This window comes from Poecile atricapillus, chromosome 4, assembly GCF_030490865.1.
Source record: "Poecile atricapillus isolate bPoeAtr1 chromosome 4, bPoeAtr1.hap1, whole genome shotgun sequence".
NCBI classification, from domain to species: domain Eukaryota; kingdom Metazoa; phylum Chordata; class Aves; order Passeriformes; family Paridae; genus Poecile; species Poecile atricapillus.
The window spans coordinates 73,370,330-73,388,873 of NC_081252.1; the positions used below are offsets into that span (position 1 = coordinate 73,370,330).

Genomic DNA, 18,544 nt, shown 5'->3' on the forward strand with positions numbered 1-18,544 from the left:
CTCGTCCTGCAAAGCAGCGCTGCCGCTGCTGCCGCCTCCTTCTCCTCCTCCTCCTCCTCGGCACCTGACGCGCGGGGCTCCCGCCCGCCCCCGGCCCGTCCGGCCCCTCCCGCCGCCGCCGCTCGGAGCGCGGAGCCGCGGAGCCGCCGGGCGCTGCCGGCCGTGCCCAGCGCAGCCCCCGGAGCATGCGAGGGCGGCGGGGCGGCTCTGACCGCGGCTCTGACCGCGGCTCTGACCGCGCTGCCCCCCCGGGCGGGCCGGCGGCGGGGCTGAGCTGCGGGGACAGCGGGGACGGGGGGCAGCGCGGACGGACGGCGTGAAGCGGGCGGGGGGCGACGGGCAGCTCGTCCTGCCCTCCCTCCGTCTCTCTCTGCATCCCTCTCTCCCCTCCATCCCTCCGCCCCGGCCGGGGGAGCGAGGTGCGGAGCGCGTCTTGGCGGGAGCTGCCAGCCGGGGATCATGCCGGGGGAGCTGCGCCTCGGCACCGCTTTCTCCTCGCCCTCCATGGAGCCCGGACTTTCTCTACAATGACTTTCCCCGAGCTGAGCAATGGCAGCTTGAGTGGGAACCGGACGGGACAAGGCAGCCAGAGCGCTGCCAACCGCTCCTGGGGGCTGCAAGGGGAGGAGAGCCCCGAGGGCAACGGCACCACTCTGACTTTCGCCGTGGATGTGCAGGCGGTGGGCGTCGGGGTCTTCCTGGCCGTCTTCATCCTCTCGGCCATCGTGGGGAACATCCTGGTCATCCTCTCGGTGGCTTGCAACCGGCACCTGCAGACGGTCACCAACTACTTCATCGTCAACCTGGCCATCGCTGACCTGCTGCTCAGCACCACCGTGCTGCCCTTCTCGGCCACCCTGGAGGTTTTGGGTTTCTGGGTGTTCGGGCGCATCTTCTGCAACATCTGGGCAGCGGTGGACGTGCTGTGCTGCTCTGCCTCCATCATGAGCCTGTGCATCATCTCCGTGGACAGGTACATCGGGGTCAAGTACTCCCTCAAGTACCCCACCATCATGACCGAGAGGAAGGCGGGGGTCATCCTCGTGGTGGTCTGGCTCTCCTCCATGGTCATCTCCATCGGGCCACTGCTGGGCTGGAAGGAGCCGCCGCCGCCGGATGAGAGCATCTGCAGCATCACGGAGGAGCCGGGCTATGCCCTGTTCTCCTCCCTCTTCTCCTTCTACCTGCCCCTCATGGTCATCCTGGTGATGTACTTCAGGATTTACGTGGTGGCCAGGCGGACCACCCGGAGCCTGGAGGCAGGGGTCAAGAAGGAGAGGAACAAGTCCATGGAGGTGGTGCTGCGCATCCACTGCCGCAGCGTGCTGGAGGAGCCTCTCTCCAGCACCCGGAGCAAGGGCCACAACTTCAGGAGCTCCCTCTCCGTGCGGCTCCTCAAGTTCTCCCGGGAGAAAAAAGCAGCCAAGACTCTGGCCATCGTCGTGGGTGTTTTCATCCTCTGCTGGTTCCCCTTCTTCTTCATCCTGCCTTTCGGTAAGTGACCCCATCCCAGCTCCGCTGCCTGGGGCTGAACCCCCGGGGATCTGCTCCTCGGGACAAACTTTACAAGAGACAACTTGTGCATGGAAATGAGGGAGAGGTGGCTGATAGGTGAATAAACCAGCGATGAATTAATTCAATTAATTAACACTTATTCAATATTTATTAAGCAAAGTCATATAATCAATCAAAGTAGATAGCAAATGAATAAAATAGTAGCATAATAATTGCTTTAATTAATTCATTCTGCGTTCAGCATTTTAACTAACGAAGTTCAGGCTAAGGAGGAAGCAGCTGTGTTTCAAACGGGCTGATTTTATGGCACAGGGGTCTCCAAACTGTTTTGCTATCTTGTCGTTCTCCCAGTTTGGGAACTGCACCTGGGTATGCCCCTGTGGGTCCAGGACTCCCACCTCTGCTGGAGATAAGTGAGGTTTTATCCCTCCAAGGAGTGTGTCAGAGCCTGAAGCACAGATCTTGACTTCCCGGGTTGCTGTTGTTGTGCAGGGACCTGGAGCAGGGCAGGGTATTTATTATCCATAATGGTGATGGGTGAAGATCCCATCTGGTTTTCCAGCACTGATCCACCACCCCCAGGAGCTGCGGCCCTGCTGTAGTGCCTGTGTGCTCATTTAGGGCTGTCTCACCAGTTGTGGTCTAAAGTTTTGGCAAGTTTGTTTGTGAAAAGGATGCTCCCCCCTGCGTGCAGGGGAGGCTGAGCAGGCACAGAGCCCACCAGGGTCGTGTGATGATGTCCAAAGCAGCGTCCCCTTCCAGCACCGGTGGCCCAGATGTGCAGGGAAGCCAGTGCTCCCCATGCTGACAGCAGGCACCCAGCTCAGGGGACCTGATTAACCCTCTGGAACGCTGCAGCTGAACCTGGAGCTGGGAAGAAAGAGGTTAAAATAATTCCTGAGTAGCAGCAGCAGCCTTTGCACAGCGCAGCAGAGAGGTCTGGCATTCCATCTGCCAGCTGGGACCCACGTGTGCCACAGCCCATGGGGCATTTGTGTCCCCACAAACCCCATGGCCAGGGGAGCGTTCATCACGCTGGGCATTCCCTTTTTCCCAGGGTTTTTCAGACCCTCTGGCTCGGGGCTGCCTCTCAGGTCAGTGGGAGCAGCATGGTGGCTGCCGGGCAGATTTTGTCCTGCTGAGGTTTTGAGCTCCCTCCAGCACTGGGGCTGATGCCCTGGCCTGTCTCCCCAGGGACAGCCGGAGCTGTGGGACAGCCTCCAGTGGGATAATCCACGGGGATCGAGAGCTGAGGTGTCCCTGGATCAGGGCTGTGTGTGTCTGCTCTCACCGTTCTGCTGCCTGGTGCCCCTGCTCCAGTGTCTCCCTGTGGGTCAGGGGGGTTTTGGGGGTTTGGCTCAGTTCTCCACAGGGGTGAAATCATTCCTGTAAGGAATTTTCATCCTGTGGGAGCGTTGCAGTTGATGGTATTACTCAGGCAGGGAGCAGTGAGGCTGCACTGAGCTCCTCTCCCTGCAAGACCTGGGATGAGTTATCCCATTTGACCGTGCCTCAGTTTCCCTTGTGATCAGGTATTGGGGGGAATGGAGGGGAGGTGGTGTAAGCTGCAAATAAAGAGTTTGGGAATTGTGGGGCTCAGGGAGAGGCCAGTACTTGAAGGCTGAGCTCTCTGGGCAGCCCCACTGTGATACTCCCTTCCTTGGCCAACCAGGGCAGGGACCAGCTCCAAACCTCATTTGCACCTTTACACCTTAAAATCACGAAATCACAGAATTATTTGGGATGGAGGAGACTTTAAAGATTGTCTAGTTCCAGCCACCTGACAACCTTCCAGCTAGTGAAGCTGGAAATCAGGATCCTGTTCCTCTGAGTTACTCCCAGTACTTTGAAATAGAGAAGGAACCTCAGGCAAATACTTTTCAGTAGGAAAAAAATTATTTTCTTTTGTTTTACCATATCTGTTCTACCTTGAAACCCTTGAGCCAGCTTCTCTGCTGATGTTAATCAGAGAAGTCAAAGGAGGCACAATGATTTCCACCAGCTAAAAATCCAAACTTCATTCTTTAGGTACCTCCCATGAACCCATTTGCTTCTTCCGAGCACAGAACTGGCCAAGTCCTTTATAAACACAGCTTTGATCTTTACTTCCTGCCATATTATATGTATAATACAAACACAGCAAAAGTTCATTTATTTTATGACTACAAATTATGCTGCCTCTGATTCCCCCCACCCCCTTTATTAATTGCAATTTCCTATTCAAATCTGAGAATCGTTCAATGCTGTCAAGAATGGAACAGAAACTTCTAATCTTGGATTTTATAGCTCAGGAGAGAGCAAGTTCTGAAAAGTTTCTGAAACTTGCAGAAATCAGTACATTTTACTGCAAATCCACAAGCTGAAACATGCTGGGGCCAACTCTGCTAAAAAAGAAGGTTGTAAGTGGTAAAGTAGAATGGGTTTTATTTATTTCATTAGACAAAATTAGGTGAAATAATTTGGGACCAACTGAAAATGATATTGATACACATTTAAATGGAAGTGAAACTCCCGTGAAAAACAAAGTAACTTTGAATTGAAGAGCAATGTATTGTTTCAACTTAAGAGTAAATGGGAATTTACTAAAATTCAGAGACATTTCAAATTGAGCCTTCAAAACGCATCAAAGTGAAATGAATAAGTGATCTATTTTCTTCTGAAAAATATCCAAATGTTTTGACTTCTTTTTTTCTCTCTTTGACATGAATTTGCAAGAAGTCATCATTGAGTCGCACTGTTCACTGATGTCTGATTAAAATTTTTAGTAAAATTAAATAATTCAAGTGACAAAAGACTCTCAGCTCCACGTAAAAGTTCTTCAGCACTTGGAAACTTCCGTACTCAACGCCTTCCTCGGTGTCTCTGAGTCTGCACAAATCCCTGCCACTCTCTGCAGAGTAGCTCCCACATTTGTTACACTGGAGTAATACTCATCACATCGGTGCTGAAAAGCTGAAATAGCCCCAAATTTCAAATAACAAGGGTTTGAAATGCTGTCAGCCGTTTCTCCGCGCTCGAATAATCTGCGATGATTCTTTCTTTAAATCAGCTCAAACGCCCCGATGCCGCCACAGGCCGTTTATCAGCTGAGTAATTTAACTCCCTCTTGGATGTGTGGTCACAGTCCCTGAGCACTGGAGGCAACCACCAGGAGTTTAAATACAATTAACAGCTTCTGTGGCTAATGAGGGTCTGTAGCAGCGGGTTGTTCAACCCAAGATGAAATCAAAGATGAAATTGTAGCTCGTGTTTAGGTGGTGTCTTTGCCAAGTGTGGGGAGCAGTGGAGCTGTCCTGGGCTGCTGTCTGGGGATGCTGGGAGGTGGTTCTGGGATTTGTGGCAGGGTCTCTCTTCCCTGAGCAAACACCTTCAAGAGAATTTACCTGGAGACTTTTCAGAGATGTAGGGCCAGGAGTTTAAGGCTGGTTTGTAGCATAGGGCTCATCTCCCTTTGGTTGTCTCAGGTCACGGAGATGCTCCAAGGGCTGGAGCTCCTCTGCTCTGGAGCCAGGCTGGGAGAGCTGGGGGTGCTCACCTGGAGAGGAAAAGGATCCAGGGAGTCCTCAGAGCCTAAAGGAGGTTTATAAAAGGAGGAAGAATGACTTACTATGTGGGCAGAAAGTGATAGGACAAGGGACAGTGTTTTTAAAGTGCCAGATGGCAGGGATAGATGGAATATTGGGAAGGAATTGTTCCCTGTGAGGGTGGTGAGGTCCTGGCACAGGGTGCCCAGAGAAGCTGTGGCTGCCCCTGGATCCCTGGAAGTGTCCAGGGCCAGGTTGGAGCAATCTGGGATAGGGGGAGGTGTTCCTGGCCATGGCATGGGTGGTGTTGAAGGCCCCTTCCTGCCCAAACCATAGCAAGATTCTGTGACTACAAAAACATCCAGGCACAAATAATGAGCTGATGGTGCCTGCACTGCAGGTATTTGCAGAAAAGTGGGATATATCCTAGTCTGGATTTTTTACTCAATGATCTCTGAGGGCTTCTTCAGCTTTAACAATTCTGTGACTCTGTAGAGGCTTCACTGGCTCTTTTCTTAATGGAAAATCCTGTTAAAAGTTAGGTGCTGGTTTTGTCCTTGCAGTAGGACACCTATGCCAGGTGGTCAGGGAGCCAGAACCCCCTGCAGGTAGATTGTCACCTGCTCTCTCAAACCTCATCCAAAAGGAAGTAAATAAGAATAGAAGGGGGGGTGGAGGCCTGATTCCCATCACTCTTCACCTGGGGAACACCTGAAGTCAATGTGAGTCCTCAGACAGGACCATCCCAGGAGGTCAAGACCTTCTCCATCAGCACCTCAGAAGGACCTAGGAGGAAATGGCCATCCTTTGGGATCAAGGACAGACTAGCCAGTACCCAGGATGGTGAGTTATGTACCTCAGTGCCTGTTTTTTAAGCATGGTCTAGTCTCCCATAGTGGGCTCCCATGTTTGTTATGAAATCAAGACTGGTGTGAGAAAGACACACAGTGAGAAATGAGGAAACACCACACGAGGGTGAAGACCACACCTGAGGCTCCCTTCACCCTGTCCATCTACAAGCAGCAGGTTATCCAGCCAAGGAATGCCTGAGGAGATCCCTGAGCGTGGAGAAAACCCTCCAGACTGACAGTCTGATGTTTGCCTTGGGTTGGTGACTTGCTGTGTTTGCAGAGGAAGCTGCTGCTCATTTCCAGGTGTGATTCAGAAGAGTGAACTGGCTTTTCCACCTGAAGGAAAGGCAGCTGCTACAGCAGCCAGGCTCTGAAAGGTCTCCAAACCAAAATATAGATATCTTTGTAGTTGCTGTCTGGTTGACACAGGGCAGGAGCCCTTTCACAAAACTTTGCAGTGCTCAACTTCAGGAAGTGCCACTTGTAAAATAAATGATGGGGAAAACACTGTGAAAGCACATTTCATGTGAGATTAAATCTGTTCTGGTAGAAATGGAGAATCTAATTCTACCCTGATAAAAGAGCATTTAGCATGGTTTCCTAGTAGATAAAGGGCTTGTGTTATCACTCTGCCTGCGATGAACTCACCCCCTGATGAACTCTTTCATGATAGAATCACAGAATGGTTTGGGTTGGGAGGGACCTGAAAGTTCATCTCATTTCACCCCCTGCCATAGGCAGGGACACCTCCCACTAAAGCAGATGGCTCCAAGCCCTCTCCCCTCTCCTGACCTGGTCACACCGCTCTGGGTGGAGCCCATAATCAACCTTAGTCGCATTTGAAAAAGTGCTAAAAGTGCTCTAATATCCCAAGTTCCTATAAAAATGGGCAGATGGTTAAAGGGCTGAAAATTCTGTACTCTCACTCACAGAAGGAAGGTTCAGAGCAAGCTCAGCACCTGGTTAGACATCAGAAAATACTGAAAATCTACCACAAGACACAATCCCAGGAAAAACCCACACTTCCTTAGTGTTGTTCTGCATAGGACCTGATAAAAAAAGGTGACTTGAAAGTAGAAGGATAAAAGTGTATTTAATTACTTTGATTGTCAGGGCAGTTCCTTGTATCTCCTGAAATTTTCTGAGCTGTGGTGGGTGTGGCAGAACTGACATGGAAAAAGGAATGCAAATTCTTTGGAATAATTATTTATGGCCCAGAGCTTATCTGCCACAAGTCCCCCGTTGGTCCTGGTTCACAGGAACCTTACATAGATTAAAAACATCAGCAAAGACACTGGTGGGGTCAAAAGCTGCTAGTAAAAAAATAATAATAGATAATAGATAATAAATAATAATATATTATATATAATAAATGCTCTGGTTGCATTTATTGAACATCATCCAGGAAAGAGTCACCACAGGATGATCCCATCAAATGGACTCATGCAAAATTACCATAAATTCATTAAATTATAGGGGATGGATGGATGGATGCAGGATGGATGGATGATGGATGGATGGATGATGGATGGATGATGGATGGATGATGGATGGATGATGGATGGATGGATGGATGATGGATGGATGGATGATGGATGGATGGATGATGGATGATGGATGGATGGATGGATGATGGATGATGGATGGATGGATGGATGATGGATGGAGGATGGATGATGGATGATGGATGGATGGATGGATGATGGATGATGGATGGATGATGGATGGATGATGGATGGATGATGGATGGATGGATGATGGATGGATGATGGATGATGGATGGATGGATGGATGATGGATGGATGGATGATGGATGGATGATGGATGATGGATGGATGGATGATGGATGGATGATGGATGATGGAGGGATGGATGATAGATGATGGATGATGGATGATGGATGGATGGATGATGGATGATGGATGGATGATGGATGGATGGATGATGGATGATGGATGGATGATGGATGGATGGATGGATGATGGATGGATGGATGGATGATGGATGGATGATGGATGGATGGATGATAGATGATGGATGGATGGATGGATGGATGGATGGATGGATGGATGGATGGATGGATGGATGGATGGATCTTCCAGCCCATATCCCTTTCTCACAAAGACAACACTTGGCCTCAAACCATTCCTGAACTATTCCAAGACAATTTTTAAATCATTAAAGTGAGGGGAAATTGCTTTCCCTGACAAATTTTGCTTTTGCTTCAGCAGCCCTCAGATGTGATTTGTGCTTCTGTTTTTCCCTCTCAGAGTGTCTGCAGCAGCACCAGGGCTCTGCAGCAGCCTGCCAGAGTGTCTTTCCTGGGGCATGACAGCAGGGATGTGTGCAGTGGGAACGGCACAGGGACACGTGGGGATGTGCAGCCCACTGGGGGAACAGCGGATTCACCTGCAGGGATTGTGTCTGCCTAGAGAAACTCATCAGAAAAACAACCTGGGAGCTGGGTTTCCCTCCAGGGAAAACACATTTCCATCCTGCAGGAGGGCACAGGAGAGAATTACAAGTAGGCACATGGATAACGAGCCTGTGAGTAAATTATGCAGCTGTATAAAGCATTAGACAGTGTTGATTCCCACCATGTGCCCGAGTGCAGAAGACACCAGGGTGGCAGAAAAACAGGGAAACACTCCCTGTTTGTTTGGAAACAATCAGCCAAAAACAGTTATTTGAAGCCCAAGTGTTTCCTACCTGTCACCTGTGTGAAGCAATGCAGTGATTTGGAGTAGGACCCAGATATTCCATGTGTAAGGGATTATTCTGCTTCCAGTCCATCCTCTACACCACCAAATAAAACTATTTAAAGCCAAATGTCCGTTTTTATATGGCAGAGTCCTGGTACATCTCAAGGGAGTTTGCTATAAGGAGTGTACCACAAACAGGGGAAAAAATAGACCCTGAAAAACTTGAAACTACTGGGATTCAGTGAGCAAAATGTTACAAAATCTCTCAACAGGAGTTTTGGAACCAATACCAGAATACACCACATAACAGTAAATTCATCTATATTAAGCTGGGTTTGATGGCTTTATTATATTTAACAAAACAAGTGTATTTCCTTGGAAAAGCAACCTGAATTATCTTCTGATGGATCAATAGGAGTTTTACCTGCTGTGATTACTGTGCTGTATTCTAGGTAGGGCTGATAGCACCTTTTAATATTATGGGACCCTTCTGGGATAAAGTCCCAGTTTTCTCATTGTCTATCAGGTGAAATTTTCTATTCTGTGTCTCTGTAACAAGCTGAGTTTGTTCTGCCAAATGTGAGACAACATGAGATGGACAAACCTGTGAAAGATGATGGGCAAAACACAAAGTTTGGTTCTTGGGGTCTCTATCCTTGTAGGTACAGAGCAGGAGATTTATTTGCATCATTCCTTATGGGATAACTAGCTGTACTGATTCTATGATTCTATAGAATCAGCTTTGTTGACTCATTAGGATGATGTTTAGGAGGAATTCCTTCATGGAGAGGGTTGTCAAACACCAGCAAAGGCTGCCCAGGCTGTGGTGGATTTCCCACCCTGGAGGGATTTAAAAGCCATGTGGATATGGCACTTGGAATGGCTGGACTTTGTGATCTTAGGGGGCTTTTCCAACCTTAATGGCTCTGTGATTCCCTGATTCTACTTCTGCCTGCCCTGTGTTCTCTGATTTGGTGCTCTATGGAACTGTCTCGTGCTAGCAGAAGACTGCACTTCTCCCTGCACCATAATTTATGGGAGAGATCAGCCCAGGGATGAATTAACTGCAGTGGCTGGAACAGGAGATGGTTTTTAGCTGCTCCTAATGAATAGCCCTTCTCCAAGAGGGCTTGTAGCTGATGCCTTTGGAGCCAAGCCCAAGAACCACCAGATTTGGTGGCACAAAACCAACTGCCAGCTTGATCAAGAGAGGGCATTTCCTCCTCCTGGGCAGTTTCCAACCTGAGGCAATTCACAGCTCAGTCATCAAGGCCCATGAAATGCAACTTTTATTTTTACCCCCTCCAGTAGCTGAAAAAAAAATAAAAAATAAAAATAAACATTTACAAGGGATTCCTGCTGGAGAAATCCCTGCACTGGCCAAGTCCAGGCAGCCTTCCCCTTTGTTCACAGTGAGCACATTGATGGCATTCAGTTAAGGAAGGGCAGCAGGAGATAGGAGAATACAGGACTGGCCCCAGACAGCTCTTTCCAACACAAATCTGCCCAAGAAGTGTTCCTGGAGGTGTAGCAACATGGGATTGTTGGTGTCACTTCCAGGACCTGGAATCAAACTTGTTCCTCTTGAGTCCAGGAGTTTATTTGTCATGGTTAATGGGATCTGTGTTTCTCCCAGTGAGTCAGAACCTGGAGGAAATCACGGGGGTTTCCCTGTCTGATCTCCTGAATTAAAGAAATCCTGTTTGTGCTCCCCTGCAAGGCTCTTGCAGTGCAAGACTGCAAGTGCTGAGAAACCCAAGAACAAAGCTGCAAACCTTACAAAAAATGTCCATGACATGAAAAAAAAATTAGCCATAAGGCAGCCCTGCAAGAGATCTCCAATTAAAGGATCAATTATACAAACACTGGGCAGGGAACAGCCCCCACTGCACAAGAATCTGGCCCCAGGCTTTGCTGGAAGGGCCAGAGGTCAGTCAGGAGCAAAACCTCGGTGAAAGCATTTAGGTAGGGAAAGGATAAAAAAGAAACTTGTTTGGAATTAGGGAAAAATCATATCCTAAGCCTAAAACTGATGTTTTGTAGCACAGTGAGGAGTGGGGGTATCTTTGTGGCAGTGAGGCAAGAGGGGGTTAGGGCAGCAGGACCAGGAAAGGGACAGGAATCTCCCCTGCAGCAGGAGGATGATGTGGAGCCAGGCATTGCTGAGGGGAGATGTCACCAGCACAGTGGGCTTGTGTCACATCTCAAACCTGGCTGTTCTCCAGCTCAAGTTTCCTCAGAGCAGATCCAGAAATCACTGAGAAACAGCTCATGAGTAATGACAGGGATCATGGAGGGCATTGACCCCAAAACCCAGGGACTCAGTTTTGAGCCCCTAGGTCACCAGATGAAGATGAAATTATATTATTTCTTGCCCTCTCCCCTGAGTTCCCAGCAGGGAACCTGACACCTGTATTCCCTCCCCAGCTGTGTTCTCAGAAACACAATTTGGAAGGGCATGGGGCACACAGAAAACACAGCAGTGATGGCACCATCAGCTGCCTCTTGTCCTGGTTTGAGAGCAGAGGACTTGGGTTCAGAGCAGCTTCCAACCTTTGAACCTCAGCCTTTGCAGCCAGGTTCTCTCAGAGACTCTTGCCAAACTGCACCAGAAAAGTTTTTCAGCCATGGGCTCCTTCTGTTCCCAGGGTTCTTTCCATAGGAATTCTCTGGAAAGCTGTGAGGACACAGTGTGAAGTCCAGCTGGCAGCCAGCCACGGGCTTGGGGGGGTTTGGGGAAACAAAGCAGAGTGACTTTACATCACAGGGTTTGTTTTCTTCGTATTCCTCACTCAGGGTTTATCACTGAATCACAGAATGGTTTGGGTTGGATCCCAAATACCATCCAATTTCACCCCCTGCCATGGCAGGGACACCTTCCACTATCCCAGGTGGCTCCAAGCTCCATCCAACCTGGCCTTGGGCACTTCCAAGGATCCAGGGGCAGCCACAGCATCTCTGGGCACCCTGTGCCAGGGCCTCCCCACCTTCTCTGTAATGAGAGTGAAGGAGCAAAGAGTAGGATTTTCCAGATACTGCATCTGCCTTGCAAAAGCTGGATTATTTGGGATTAAATCATGCTGTGCTCCACTTCCAGTGACACCACACAGTTGCAGCACCCATGTGCTCTTGGCAGACTGATCCATCCTTCATGATGCACAACCCCTTTCGTCACGTGCTTCAGCCTCTTCTTCTCAGGGGCTGTTCAGACAGCAGCGTTATTCCCAGACTGAAGCAGCTCAAACCAGTGGATCCAGATGGATGTGGGAGGCAGGAGAGCACCCTGTAGTATCTGCTTGCAGGCAGACTGCAGTTTTGCCAGCATTTAGGCAAAGGAGTGGTGCAGATACTGGCAGAGAGCTTCTGCTCTCCTGGGAAAGCCACCCAGGAGAAAGGAACAATTCCCATTGCATTTCATCCCTCCCTGAGTCCCCTTTCCTGAACAGCTCTGTAATCAGTGCTTCCCTCCTCATCCATGGCTCTTAGAGACAAGGAGTGTAATAACTTCTGGTGTGCAGGTAGACAAAGAAACTGGGACCAGACCAGCAGGTGAAGATTTCTGTGTTGTCTGTGAGCAGGTGGATGTCTCACCTCCTGTTGCTGTCCATGCCTACAGAGCCCTGATTGCTCACCAGGCTTGGATTGCAATTTCCTTCCCTGAAACATGCCCAGTGCCATCCCTAAGGCAGACGAGGAAAACAGGATGGAGAGAAGCTCCATGCTCTTCTGGGAGGACATCCAGGGTTCAGGAGGGGCATCCCAAGACATTTATCTCCAGTGGCACAAGATGCAGAGGCAACCTCAGTGTCTGCTTTCATATGGCTGGGTTGCACCCTGGATTGCTTTCCCAAGAAATTAAAACCAGACATCCTCATGTGAAATACATCCAGTAACCTCCCCACTCCCACATTTCATTCTCTACCCCAAAAACTGGAGTTTAGGATGTGCCCTGCAGCTTGGTACCTGGGCATGTCAACACCTTTCCCTCAGATGCACATTTCCACAGGTGGATTCTGAGGCTGTGTCCTGAAAATTAAGATTAAGGGGTCACTTCTGCCTGCTCAGATGGCCTGAGAGGAGCCAGCCCTGCTTCCTTCACACTGCTGCCAAGCACTGAAGGGCACACATTTGCTTCCATGCAGGAATAGTAGGAAATATGTATAAAAGTCTCTGAAGGAAGGGCTTAATTTTTGCTGACAGGCAGAGATAGAGAAGTCATTTGTGTGATTTTACTGGTCTGACCTGACCCTTTCTTCTGTAGTCTCCATCACTTGGCCAGTGCTCCAGGAAAGCAGGACCCCACTGACTTTCTCAGTAGGTGGAAAACATGGATTTATCTGCCAGTTTGACCTTTCCTTTTAGGACAGGTATGACAGTAAGGTGTTGGACAGGGTGGTGGTGCACACAAAGCTTGTCCCATCACAGCTTTAGGTCTTTGCTCACCTGCTGATGCTGAGATGTGAGAAGCAGAAACACACAAGGCCAGGTTGGATGGGGCTCAGAGAAACCTGGGAAGTGTCCCTGTCCATGGCAGGGGGTTGGAGCTGGATCATCCCGAGGTCCCTCCAACCCAAACCACTCTGCAGTCCCATTATTTCATAACACATGTGATGCTCAGACTCTTCTTGGGATTAATTAGCATCCCTTAACGACCCCAGTGGGCAGCATGGCTGCTGCTCTCCTACAGGAAGGATCCATGAACTTCCCCCAAAGGTCAGGGGAATGAGGACGTGGGCGGTTTCGTTTTCCTGCTGCAAGGACAGGGCAAGGGAAAGTATTTACATTCAAAACAGAACTTTCCCAGTGTCTGTGGCTGCTCAAGTCAAAGGCAGGGAGGGAAGGGGGCTGAGTGGAGAGTGTTTACATTAAATGGGGCCATCAGCCTGTCAGGATGAATTCCAACATTCAGCTGGAAAAGGTCTGTTCCTTCCCTGTGTGCTCTTGCTCTGCACCCCTCAGCATGCACTCAGAGAAACCACAGGTGGTTAAATTAACAGCCTAATGTATGGAACAAAAAATAATTTGTTCCTAAACCAAGCATTTACTGCTCAAAGCAGAGCTGGGTGACTCACAGCAGAATTCAGATCAGCCATTGGAGAGCAACACTGCAGAAATAGGATCACGTCTGCCATCCCACCAAGTGCATTGGCAATCCCTCAGGTGCCTTCTTCCTTTGCAGCTCTTCATCTTCTTCTCCCTTTTCCTGATTCTCCTCCTGTCTGTACCCCTCTGTGCCTCTGGAGGCAAATACCACCGGTATTTGTCACATTTGGAGAAAGGTTTGCCTGCCACTGCAGGTCCCCATGGATCAGCCATGAACCCATTCCAAATCACTTGGGCTTCATGTGTGTCCCAGTCCCTGAACCTCTGCTGCTGTGCCTTGGGAGAGGCCATTTACTGCATCCATTTCTTGCAAATTTTATTGTTTGCAGAGGGAACATATCTGTGCTTCCTTGCAAATTCATTCATTTCGTGTCCGTGTCATCTTCCTTAAGCAATTAGATTCTTTCCTTGGATTTCACCCTTTTGACAAACAACTTCTTAGAGGTCTTCTCCCCCTGCAGCCTCTTTTTGTTGAATCCATCCCACCTAATGAATTGTTCCTGCCTTTACCATCCATGTTCCCCTGCTGCTCCATCTGGATTTACTCCCCTTTAGGTCACTGATGGTTTGGGTGCTCGGGGAGACCGGTCTTGCACTTTGCACTCAAACTCTGGAGGATACAGCAGAATAACAGGAGTCTGGGCAAGCAGTTCTGTGTGGAAATAACCCTGATGTCCCTGTTAGCAATGGTCCTGACAGGTCACACTTCCCACCTGGAGGGGAGAACCACCTGGGTTGTCTTGGGGGATGTCCCCCGTGGTTGTCTCTGCCCAGGCTGTGCAGCTCAGTGCTCTGCCTGTGAAGCTGGCACTGGGTTTGGACAATTCTGGGTCATGACACAGAGACCTCCAAGGAAAAGCATCTAAAAGAGGAGTGTTTGCTCCCTGCCATGCCCAAGCTCAGGCTCACAACAGGGTTAATTTCATAAACCCATCTTTTTCACTGCTGTTTTGTTCCATAAGGGATTTTCCATGGGATCTTTCTTCCAGACTCAGCTGGAAACATCTCCCCAGGTCACTGGAGGAGTCACTCCTGGAAGCCCTGAGGTCCCCATCTGGCAGTGCTGAAATGCAGATGAAGAAATGCTGCTCCCCTGCCAGATGTGAGTCATCCTCCATCTCCAACACTGCCTGATGGCCACTGTGGGTCAACCACCTCAGAAAAATGGTCTGGGAAAGTCCATTTTTCTGTCTCCCTATTTATTTCTTGACATTTCTAAACGCCTTCCTCTCACTCTTCTCCAGCTAAGGAGTGACTGCATTTCAGGTTCAGAGGGGACTAAGGAACCTTTATTTTATTCCAAACCGCATCATCAAGGAGGCAGCTCTACCACACACCTTTGGAAAAGGTGTCAGGGTCAGCAAGAGATCACTTTGCTTGTGAAGAGACAGAGGGACTGAGCCAGCTGTAGGTGAGGAACTCCTCTCCAGGGTCTGGCAGGCACCCAGGCAATGCTGTGGGCACTTTTAAGTGCTCTGCAAAGCCAGACACTGAATTTAGGTGTCTGCACTGGGGTCACCACTGTTGTCACCCTGTGGAGATCTTTGTACCCAGAGTTTGTTGTCTTCCTTCTCAAGGTTAAATCCTTCCTCCTGGAGTGGCTGTTGGTCTCCACCACACTGTGAATGTATTTTTTGTCATCGTTCTGCTGGCGCTAGGCTGGTCACTCAGTAAAGTTTCAGCACTGGCAAGTTTTCTCTTGTTTTCATCCTCTCCTTGGTTATCCTTATTTGCTTGTTGCTCCATTTCATTCCCTGCAGGAAACACAAACACTATGGCAGGTTTTGACAGGTAAAATGGAGTTTGGGCCCTGCAGATTTCAGCAGAAACCACCAAGTCTGACATCAGTGCTGAGCCATCCATTCCCCCAAATACTGGCACAGAGTAAAAACCATCCCACTAGACAGATGTTTCCATTCAATTTGGGAATGTCCGCAAAACCACTCAGAAAAGGCCTACAAATGAAAAGCAAATTGAGCTGTTTATTACCATTAACAAACAGGAAAAAAAAATAAACAACCCAAACAAACAGCAAAACAAAGAATGTGATCATTTGGGAACAATTCGTTACTTGTTATTCCTGCTAATGAAATCTATTTGGACTGCAGTTGAGTCCAGGAACATGGGTGTAGGAGCTGGAATTCCTGTTGTAAAATGGTGATTCCTCACTCCAAAGACTTCACTGCCTTGTTTTTGTGAGTTTAACTGTGCAAATCCTTGACCTCTGGGCACCATTAGGTTGTGGGGCTACCACAAGTGCTCCACAGCAGATGCACAGAAGAATATCAAGCATTAAAATGTGGATGTTTTCAATGAAAAGTTGGATAATGAGCATGTGGAAGCACCCAGGGGAGATCCAGAAGGCTGATAATGGTCCTTTATCAACAGATTTAGAATCTAGTAAGGAAAGAGTTGGGCCAAAAGAAAATTAAACTGTCTTTTTCAAAATTACCCACTATGTCCTGTTTTCTCTTGAGTTTTGATTTGGTTTAGTTTGGTTTGGTTTGTAAACTTAAATGTAAGCAAATTTTAATATAAAGTACTTTGATATGTGTGTCCCTCCCTACCCTAACAGAAAAGTTTTGCTTAGAAAAGTTTCAATATTGAAACTTCGCCTTTGTTTTCCAAATTTTTTTCTTTCTCTCTCATCTGCTTTGGCAAAAATAATTTGATGAGTTTTCTCCACATGAAAATTTGTTTTTGTCTCCTCCGATATGTGAATGAAAGAGGCAACCAATAAATTTATGGCCAGGATCAGTCACAGGGAAAATTAGGACAAATCCCTCCCAGTGTTACTTCCAAATCCCTCTCTGGTGCTCTGGGTATCACCCAAACCTCCTCAAGCTGGCCAGAGCTGGGACAGCAGTGCCCCAGGAGAGCAGGAACAGGGGCAGGTTCATGACCTGGGAGATTCCCAGGCTGAGGAGAGTCTGCAGGGCCAGCCCGTAGCTTGGGCTGGTTCCTCTCTCTCAGTGGGAGCATCCAGGGATTTCTGAGTGCCAGGAGATCAAAGAGGGGATTATAACCAGCTGTCTCCCAGGCCTAATTGATAGCAGGCCTCTTTACTCCACAAGGAGGTCTCTGAGGGAACCGAGAGAGGTTGAAAAGAACGGACGAAGGATCGTGGATGTTCAGGGTGTGAGGAGGGCAGATCCCACCTCCTCCCCAGGGTCTCCTCCAGGGAGCAATCCCCCAGCTGGCCCAACTCCTCTTCCTCCCCTGAGGGCAGAGTGCAGCAGTGGACTCTGGATTGATTTGTCACCCAGGGGAATATTTTATGTCACCCAACTTCTCCGTCTCGTTTCCGCAGCCCGGTGCAAGGGCAGGGCAGGATGTCAGTACAGGCAGGGGGTGAAGGGAGAGCAGCACTGGGCTCTGGTGGATGAACAACTGGACATGACCAATGTGTGTCCACAGCCTGGAGAGCCAACAGCACCCTGGGCTGATCCCCCAGCGTGGGCAGCAGGGGAGGGGGATTCTGTCCCTGAGCCCTGCCCAGGTCAGACCCCACCTGCAGAGCTGCCCCAGCCCTGGGGCCAACAGCAGGAGGATGTGGAGCTGCTGGAGAGAGTCCAGAGGAGTCCAGGAGATGCTCCAAGGGCTGGAGCCAGGCTGGGAGAGCTGGGGGTGTTCATCTGGAGATGGCTCCAGAGAGATCTCAGAGCCCCTTCCAGTGCCTAAAGGGGAATTATTCTTCTATTAAGAAATATGGAGAGAGGCTCTTTACCAGGACCTGTAATGACAGGACAAGGGGCTACAGTTTTAAACTAAAAGAGAGTAGACTGAGATTGGATTTAAGGGCAAAATTTTTTACAGTGAGGTTGTTGAGGCCCTGGCACAGTTAGCTCAGAGAAGCCGTGTCTGCCCCATCCCTGGAAGTGTCCCCTTTTCAAGGCATGATTTGACCATCTCCAATGACTGGAAGAACTTTCTTCCAACAGAAGGTGAAATTGTCTGAGTAGAAGCATTTTGTCCTCCATTCTCATCAGAAACCAAAAGAATAAGAGACTCAATTTGCCATTCCTTGCAGCATTTCTGTTCTTCCAAATCAGTGGCCAACTTGGTGGCCCATCCAGCCCAGCTGGGGAGGGAAGTGTTGGCTTTTCCAGAAGCCAGGAGTGCAGGGCTGAAATGTCTGATGGCACCCACACTGCTGCAGAGCACAAGCCTGCCTCTATTTGCATTTTCAAACCCTGAAAATGGCTATTCCATCACCAAAATCTCAGTTTAGCTGTCTGCAGGTGATTGATTGCATCTCTTGCATTAAATTGCTGGGAACTGATGCATTATATGTGTGAGGAAGGAGCTAGAAAAAAGAAAAGGAGACCATTAAGCAGAGGTTAAAGTGGGAATGGAGAACAGATCCATCTGTGAAATCCCTTTCTCCTCCATTGATGAGTTATTCCAGAAAGTCCAGTGCTCCCCAGTGTCAATCCAGAGTCAGCAATAAATGCAAACCTGTCACATTTGGTCTTCTTGTTGCAATATTTGGGGCATGAACTCAGCCTTCTGCACATCTGCAAAGCACTTGCCACTCTCCTGGGTGCAGTGGCCCAAAGGGAGTGAAGCATTTATGCAGAATTTATGAGATTCCCGAGTAGTCTGGATGCTGGCCAGAGAAGGAGGATTTTGTTGGGAAATGCCAGTTGGAAAACCAAGCGGAAACGTCCCAGGTTTAACAGCCTCCACTTCAATCACTCCTCGTAGCTCCAGGGCAGCCCTTCCATGCCAAATTTCCAGGGCTTTCTTACCATGCAGCCATCAGAGTGAAACCCTGGCAGCTCCAGGCTAACCCGGGATTGACTCCTGGATCCAGCTCCAGTAACCTGGAAGCCCTGAGCATCCTGGC

The 18,544-nt window shown here is 49.1% G+C and overlaps 1 protein-coding gene across 1 annotated transcript in view; it reads left to right on the forward strand.

Moving 5' to 3' along the window:
• Nucleotides 1-527: 527 nt before the first annotated feature.
• Nucleotides 528-18,544, forward strand: part of ADRA1D (adrenoceptor alpha 1D) — a 43,489-nt gene continuing 25,472 nt past the window's right edge. The window contains exon 1 of the mRNA XM_058838392.1: nucleotides 528-1,494. Within this exon, the coding sequence (XP_058694375.1) occupies nucleotides 528-1,494 (967 nt within the window). The remainder of the gene's footprint in view (nucleotides 1,495-18,544) is intronic.